Here is a 7,366-nt window from a genome sequence, read left to right as displayed (position 1 = left end):
ACCGTCCTCGGTTTTGCAACAATTTTACTGACCTTCTTCTTCTTCAAGGAAATATTTGTATCCACCTTGATTTCTTCCGCAAACATAGACTGGAGCACACGACGTCTTCCGACATCCCAAAAAGAGTAAGTGTTCGACCGACCCTCGTGTGTGGCACGACGGTCATATTGCCATGGTCTTCCCAACAACAAGTGACATGCATTCATTGGCAAGACATCACAAATTATTGTATCTTTATAATCACCTACTGAAAAATTCACACGCACCTTGTGAGTAACTTTCAGTTTACCAGACTGGTATAACCACTCAATGCAGTGTGGTTGTGGGTGCTTCCATGTAGGTAACTTCAAAGCTTCCACCAATCCCTTGCTAACCGCGTTGGTGTAGCTTCCTCCATCTATAATCAATTTACAATTGGTGCTATTGACTTTGCACCGAGTCTGAAAAATATTCCAACGCTGTCCCTTATTCTCAATGCGATCCTCTTGCACTCGTTGCACCATTAGTGAAGGATATGACTCAGCAGCTTCAAAACTCGCAACAACATTTTCAGCATCCTTAGATTTTTCACTAGAAGTGTCAGAAACTGCCTCTTCATCACTAGCGGATGCATAGCCATCTCTCGTGAGCAACACTCTTTTCTCATTAGGACATTCACGCTTCATATGTCCCCTTCCTCCACATTTGAAACACTCTATGTCACCAGCGCATCTGGTCGACTGTGCACTAGAATCAACCATCGACAGTCCTGATTTTGAAACATCCTTTTGCACGGAACCATGAGAGCGATTTGATGATGTCGCCCTGGAGCTAGGACCGACATCCTCATTTTTATACTGTGAGCGTCGCCATGTGTTTAAAGTGGTACTGGGAACTGTGTTGACTTGGCGCCGCTTAATCTGTTGTTCCGCACGCACAGCTTGGTGCACAAGATCTTGTATGTTGTAGTAGACCACCATCTCAACATGATCCTGCACCTCGATATTTAGCCCGTTAAAGAAACGTGCCATGGTCGCCTCCGGATCCTCCGTTGTCCCTGTACGTATCATAAGCAATTCCATCTCCTTGTAATATTCATCAACACTCATATTACCTTGAGAGAGCCGCTGCAACTTGTTGTACATATCTCTTTTATAGTGCTCAGGAACAAAACGTCGCCTCATGAATTCTTTCATACCTCGCCAAGTCGTCGGGCGATGTCTTGAACGACAAATTTGATTCCACCAAATTAGCGCGTAACCAGTGAACTCAATTCCAGCAAGTTGAACTTTCTTCTCCTCGCTATAATGATGGGCATCAAAAATTTGATCAACACGCATCTCCCACTCCAAATAGCCTTCCGGTTCGCACTTGCCGGAGAACGAAGGAATTGAAATTTTTATGCGCCCAATTCCATCATCCAAAGGCACACGCACAGCTTTACCAACTCGGTCATGCACTCCACCACAAACGGAAGTTTCAGGACGAGGCTCATAGTGTCGTGGTCGTGGAGCGTACCCTGCCTGGTCAACGCCATCATCAAAACCATCATCTCCAGCATGAGGTTGTGCCGCCAAACGGCGATCATGTACGCCGGCATGTCCATCGCGAGCTGGTGGTGCATAATGCAGTGGAGCAGCCGGAGCAGTTTGTGGTGGTGCAGAATTCGTTGCCGGCATATTGACGATGTCTGCCAAACCATCGAACCGAGTGATCAGGACATCTATTCTTTTGCCGAGCGCATCATGACATTGCTTGATGTAGTTGCATGTGTGGTCAAAACCATCCCGAATATTTTGGGGAATATCATCCGCATACACTGGACGTACTATTTCCTCAGAATCAACGGCAACCTCATCACCCTTGTTGACCGAGGTCGACATCTTGATCAACACAGTACCGTGAACAACCTTAGCTCTGAATACCACTTGATGTAGACTCGACTAGATGGCGAGTCGTCGACGGCCCGATCTTTCACGGTACTAGTAGCAGGAACAAGAAATTCCGGTCGAGCAAAGAGGCAAGACCGTAAGATCAGAAACTTGTGTCGAGTAGATTTGATCGACTTCACATGCAGCAGCAACAAAATCCTTTCGGATCAGCAACAAAGATATTTGGTGTCCCCCAACATGAGACGTTTTCTGTAGTTTTATTGAACTCATGACTAATACAAAAATCTGCCTTTTACATCGGCTGTAGCCAGCCTTTTATATAGGCATCACACATCCGATCAAACCGGCCCACGAGCAAAGCAAAACTGATACGGACTCTCTTCCTAACCATAAACCGAACATGACTCCTAGTACTACTATGACTCCTCTAAATCTCACGCCTAAGGAAAAGTTCCTTTACCTAACAACCAAGAATTTACTAATTAACTATCCGGCCACGCTGATCACTAGGAACCAACATATACCTTAACCGTACTATAGCACCTTGGATTTAAAACGCTTCTGCACGTAAACCTCATGTGACCTGGACCGAAATAGCACCGACAATTATCTAGCTTGGCGTACGAAAATTAGGCTTGACTTCTTTAGGCTCTGGTTCTGGTGACGCTATTTTAAGTGCCATTGTACCCATCATCAAAATATTAGAATTTGCAATATGATCAGATTTTGCTACGGCATTGACGGCCACATCATGCCCGCTAGCATGTAGTCATCAAATCCGGACAACGGGAGTGAGTGAGGCGAACCTAGAGGAAAAAATACGTGTTGTGAAGACATGTAGTCCAACCGACAGCAGGTCAACTAGATTGTCGCGACTCCCTCAAAGTTTCCCCAGTTTTGCTTATGGCTTACGCGGTTTTTGTGGTCCAGAATGGTCCAATAACATTTGATGTCTCTCAGCATAAAGTGTCCGGACATTGGCGGGCATTTTGATGAACAACGTTGGAGTTTTCCTTTTTTAGGGCTTAGAGGATTTTTGTGGTCCAAACTGGTCCGAGGACATTTGATGTCTCTCATTAGATGGCAAAAAGTGTTCCAACATTGCCGGGCATTTTGATGAACAGCGTTGTAGTTTTTTTTTCTAGGGCAACAACGTTGGAGTTGCCTTGTGCACACCGGAGTGTTAGCCCTCATTTTTCTGCAGAAAAGTCCAGAATTCCATGCGAATTTCCGAACTCTATCCGCGGACCGTCTTGTAGCTCCAGACACGCCGGGGGTGCAAAACGCAAAACGCGCCCACCTCCCCCTTCTTATACCCCGAGGCTAGGGTTTTACTCGCTCTCTCCCCGCCTCCTCGCCGCCCACTCCCGCTCTACCTAGGGCTTCCCTCCCCTGCTCGGCGGCGCGGCGGCGAAGTCCAACCAGGCCCCCACCGGAGCTCCGACCATGGGCGGCGAGAAGGAGAACCTCGACCTCTCCGACCTCAACACCTCCCTCCCCGCCGCCGCCGCCGGTAACCCCCGCTTCCCCTGAGTCCCCCCCTCCCCCTTCCCCTTCCCCTTCCCCCTCGCCGTTCCGCGCCCCTAATCGATCCGTGCTTTCCCTGCAGCCCTCAGCGCCGAGGACCGCGTCGGCCTCGTCAATGCCCTGAAGGTACGGTTACTCGTTGTTCGGCCCGGAGGCGCCCATTTCCCGTCCGATTCCGGCGCGCTTGGCCGTTTTGTGCTTGGGATGCGATGGTTGGTGGCGTGCTTTGGTTCCAGCTACCGCGGTTGCTCATTTCTCCGATCTGATTTGACTGCAGGACAAGCTGCAGAGCTTGGCGGGGCAGCATGCGGACGTGCTCGAGTCGCTCTCGCCCAATGTCAGGAGGCGTGTTGAGTTTCTGAGGGGCATTCAGGTTGAGATGGAATTCTTTCCCCTGCCTTAAATTTTACCATTCCTGTTGTGATTGGTGTACTGATGCTCCTGTGCGAGAGTACCTCATATGGAAGTGCTGATCTAAAATGAATATAGTGATTTTATTTGTATTAGGTACAAGTGATTTGTAAGGACTAGATTCATTTGTTCTGTTAAGCTAGCTAGTTCGTTTTTAGTCCAATAGTTATAGTTTCTGTACTCCCTTTTAGTGGATCACGGTTTCTTGTTGATTGGTTGTGTTGATCAGGCTAGTTAAGTTCTGATATGGAAACGAAACTATTCGGTTCCTTGCCATTTGCTTACAAAGATGGATGTTATTCTTTGGCAGAAGAAATACGCCGCTTTGTACATTAGGCCTACCTACTTATTTGTTTATGAGTGAGGCAAGGAATGTGAATGCTAAGTCATCAGGGCGGCAAACTCAGAATATAGCCAGGATGCGAATTATGAACTGAAAAAGTACTTGTGGAGTTCAATACTGAATAGAGACATTATGTCCTATTCCGCTGCCATGAGTATCTACTTTAAGAATATCGTGTTGCCTACAGCCTAGAATTAGCTTCATGGAACTTTTTGTTTGACCCAAACAACATTCTGAATTTGCCATTCAAATCTCAGTCCTGAGCTGAAGAACCTAATGCAATGTTTTCCCTCATGGTAAAGCGACCCAAGCTTTTGTATTTTACATGAGGCCTTCTAGTAGTTTGTTCTATGTTCGCAGGTTTGAAACTATAAATATTTGCTAGGTTAAGATGCAGGATCAAATGATTCAAACTATGTTAGCATTTTTTGCTGCTAGCATGTAAAACGACATTGGTTGGACCAACTTTAGGCAAGCTGCATCATTTGTATTGTTCCCATTTCCTAGTGTTTTCGTGTGTGCAGTCAACCTTATTGCTTCCAGTTTATCCTGTATCATATCAGTTATCCATGGTGAATCTTTGAAAAGTTCCATTTCTATGCATATTTGTTGGATCAGAGTAGATCAATGTCTTGAGTAAATTTCCATTTCATTGTATGATATTTGGTTGCCCAGAGAACTAACATTTATCCGTGTAATACTTCAGAGCCAACATGATGAGATTGAGACGAAGTTTTTCGAGGAACGGGCTGCCCTTGAAGCCAAGTACCAGAAGCTGTATGAACCATTGTATGCTAAGGTACGCTTACTCCATGTTTATAACGTTTCAGGCGAATATATGAAAAGATATAACTTCTGTCCATTTCCTTATGTGCAAATTGTTCCATTGTTTTGCGTTGTTTCAGAGGTATGACATTGTAAATGGAGTTGTGGAGGTTGATGGTGTTGCTAAAGAACCTACCACTGAAAATGCTGCCGAGGGGGGAGATTCAGATGGTATGAAATCAAAGTTTGCACTTCCTCTTAGAGACCACCATTCTGATGTGCTGTTAACCTCTTTTTCAGCTAAAGGTGTCCCAGATTTTTGGCTCACTGCTTTGAAAACAAATGACGTGTTGACTGAGGAGGTAATTCATAGCGTGCTGTATTTTTAGGTGTTCTTTCAGCTCCCTTAATGCGTTTCTGACTGTATACTTGCTTAATTCTAGATCCAAGAGCGTGATGAGCCTGTTTTGAAATATCTAAAGGATATCAAGTGGTCTAGAATTGATGACCCCAAGGGTTTCAAGCTTGAGTTTTTCTTTGATACAAACCCTTTCTTCAAGAACTCTGTCCTAACAAAATCCTATCATATGGTTGATGAGGATGACCCAATTTTGGAGAAAGCAATCGGGTTGGTTTTCTTTACCTACTAGTTGTTGTTTTCATGTATAGGGTTCTCATGTTCCATTATAAATGATAACTGTGTGTGCATCCATTATTAGCCTCACACATCATGTGTACTGCAGGACTGAAATTGAGTGGTATCCTGGGAAAAATGTGACACAGAAGATTCTAAAGAAGAAACCCAAGAAAGGTTCAAAGAACACCAAGCCTATTACTAAAACTGAAGAGTGTGAGAGCTTCTTCAACTTTTTCAGCCCCCCACAAGTACCTGAGGATGATGAGGACATTGATGAAGAAGCCGTATGTTCAAGATTTATTGTTTGATTCACTGAGAGCACACTATGCTTTGTTCACAATTCATACTAAACTTTTTCTTTCAATCTGTGATATAGGCTGATGAGCTTCAGGGTCAAATGGAGCATGATTATGACATTGGGTAAGTGCTGTTCATCATCTGCTGCGTTTTTTAAATGGGAACCAGAGATCATTGTCCTGCAGATAATTCCATTTCTGCACATTGAGCTGTACATTATGGTCTTAGCATAGCGCCCCTCTTGCTGATTCCGTGCTGCTGTTGGAATTTGACTTGTAGGTCTACCATAAGGGACAAGATCATCCCTCATGCTGTTTCTTGGTTTACGGGCGAGGCTGTGCAAGCTGAGGATTTTGATGATATGGAAGATGGTGACGAGGATGACGACGATGAGGATGATGATGATGATGAAGAAGATGATGAGGATGAGGACGATGATGAGGATGAGGATGAAGACGAGGAAGAGCTAAACAAGCCAACAAAGAAGGTAATCTTATCTTGCAGCCATAGAAGTGCCTATTTCTGCTCTCTGCAACATTGCTGTGTTCAACTGGCCTTGCTAACTCATTTCTTTTGTATTTGGCTGAGCAGGTGGCGGGCAAACCGAAGGTACAAACTCTCCACTAATCTCAAACACTTGCCTGGTTCCAGTTTAGCAATGATATCATCTTACAATGCATGGTAAATCGTCCGCCAGGGACCTTCAAAGGGTGGCGCACAAGGGAACGCCGAGCAACCGACTGAGTGCAAACAGCAGTAGAATTTGGTGGATGCAGTTGCATTATTTTCCCATTGAACTGCCCAGGGGGAAGGAGCTTTTATGTTGGTTGTGTTGTGCACGGGTGAGACGTTTGGTGTGGATATTACCGTAGGCATGGTTTTGTATCTGGTGGCGAGGTGATTGTGCTGGTGTGGATGGATGGTTTGGGACGGTCATGTTAGCGTATTCTTATTATGGTCTCTAGCTATATGCAGTCGAAGGACACCCTAAGATTGTGTAATTATATTTGAACTCGTAATGGAGCCTTCTAGTATTATTTTTTGTGCCATGATCTCGTGTCCATTGTGATAATGTTCTACAGTATGCGGAATGTTCATCGATGCATTTGAGATAGCTCTGTCCGAGGGAAGCACTTTGATCGTTTCGGTTCATAATTCATTTCCTAAGGTGTATTTGATGGTGCTGAATTTACGTTCCCCCTTTTAGTGGTCTGCTAGATTCATACTCCTAAGGGCATACACAGTTCATATCGCTTCATTTCCCTTGCAAATCTAAACAGCAGTGTCGAATATCACTCTTATTGACATTTACGAAAAAGAAAATTACGAGGAAAAAAAAGAGTGAATCGCCTCTTCACTGCGAAGCATCACGTATTCTTATCTTAGGTAAAAAGAAAAGCATGACCTCTTGCCACGACATTCCTGGTGTACTTGCCACACCAATGTTCAATTTCACCGCAGACGTAAACTAACTTGGCTATTTCGCAAGCTGCGCAGTTTGCCTCTCGTCATTAG

The 7,366-nt window shown here is 44.9% G+C and overlaps 1 protein-coding gene across 2 annotated transcripts; it reads left to right on the top strand.

The window, feature by feature from the left end:
- Positions 1-3,186: 3,186 nt before the first annotated feature.
- Positions 3,187-6,900, top strand: LOC125521280 (nucleosome assembly protein 1;1). 2 transcript variants are annotated; one of them, XM_048686345.1, is made up of 12 exons: positions 3,187-3,384; positions 3,481-3,524; positions 3,676-3,771; positions 4,859-4,951; positions 5,058-5,148; positions 5,218-5,279; positions 5,361-5,545; positions 5,661-5,838; positions 5,931-5,974; positions 6,131-6,338; positions 6,443-6,460; positions 6,549-6,900. In XM_048686345.1, exons 1-12 carry the CDS (start codon positions 3,318-3,320, stop codon positions 6,609-6,611), a joined length of 1,149 nt encoding a protein of 382 aa, XP_048542302.1. In that variant the 5' UTR covers positions 3,187-3,317; the 3' UTR covers positions 6,612-6,900. The 2 variants fall into 2 exon arrangements, with proteins under 2 accessions (XP_048542302.1, XP_048542301.1); XM_048686344.1 differs by having other exon boundaries at positions 5,058-5,279.
- Positions 6,901-7,366: the final 466 nt, after the last annotated feature.

The sequence above is a fragment of the Triticum urartu genome, chromosome 7, assembly GCF_003073215.2.
Source record: "Triticum urartu cultivar G1812 chromosome 7, Tu2.1, whole genome shotgun sequence".
Classification (NCBI taxonomy): Eukaryota; Viridiplantae; Streptophyta; class Magnoliopsida; order Poales; family Poaceae; genus Triticum; species Triticum urartu.
Note: the sequence above shows the minus strand (reverse complement) of the source record. Positions and strands in the feature narration are given on the sequence as shown.

Coding starts and splice junctions, on each gene's coding strand:
- LOC125521280 (XM_048686344.1), top strand. CDS start 3,318: ATGGGCGGCGAGAAGGAGAACCTCGACCTCTCCGACCTCAACACCTCC. Junction 3,385..3,480: donor CCTCCCCGCCGCCGCCGCCG/GTAACCCCCGCT, acceptor CTTTCCCTGCAG/CCCTCAGCGCCGAGGACCGC. Junction 5,280..5,360: donor ATGACGTGTTGACTGAGGAG/GTAATTCATAGC, acceptor GCTTAATTCTAG/ATCCAAGAGCGTGATGAGCC.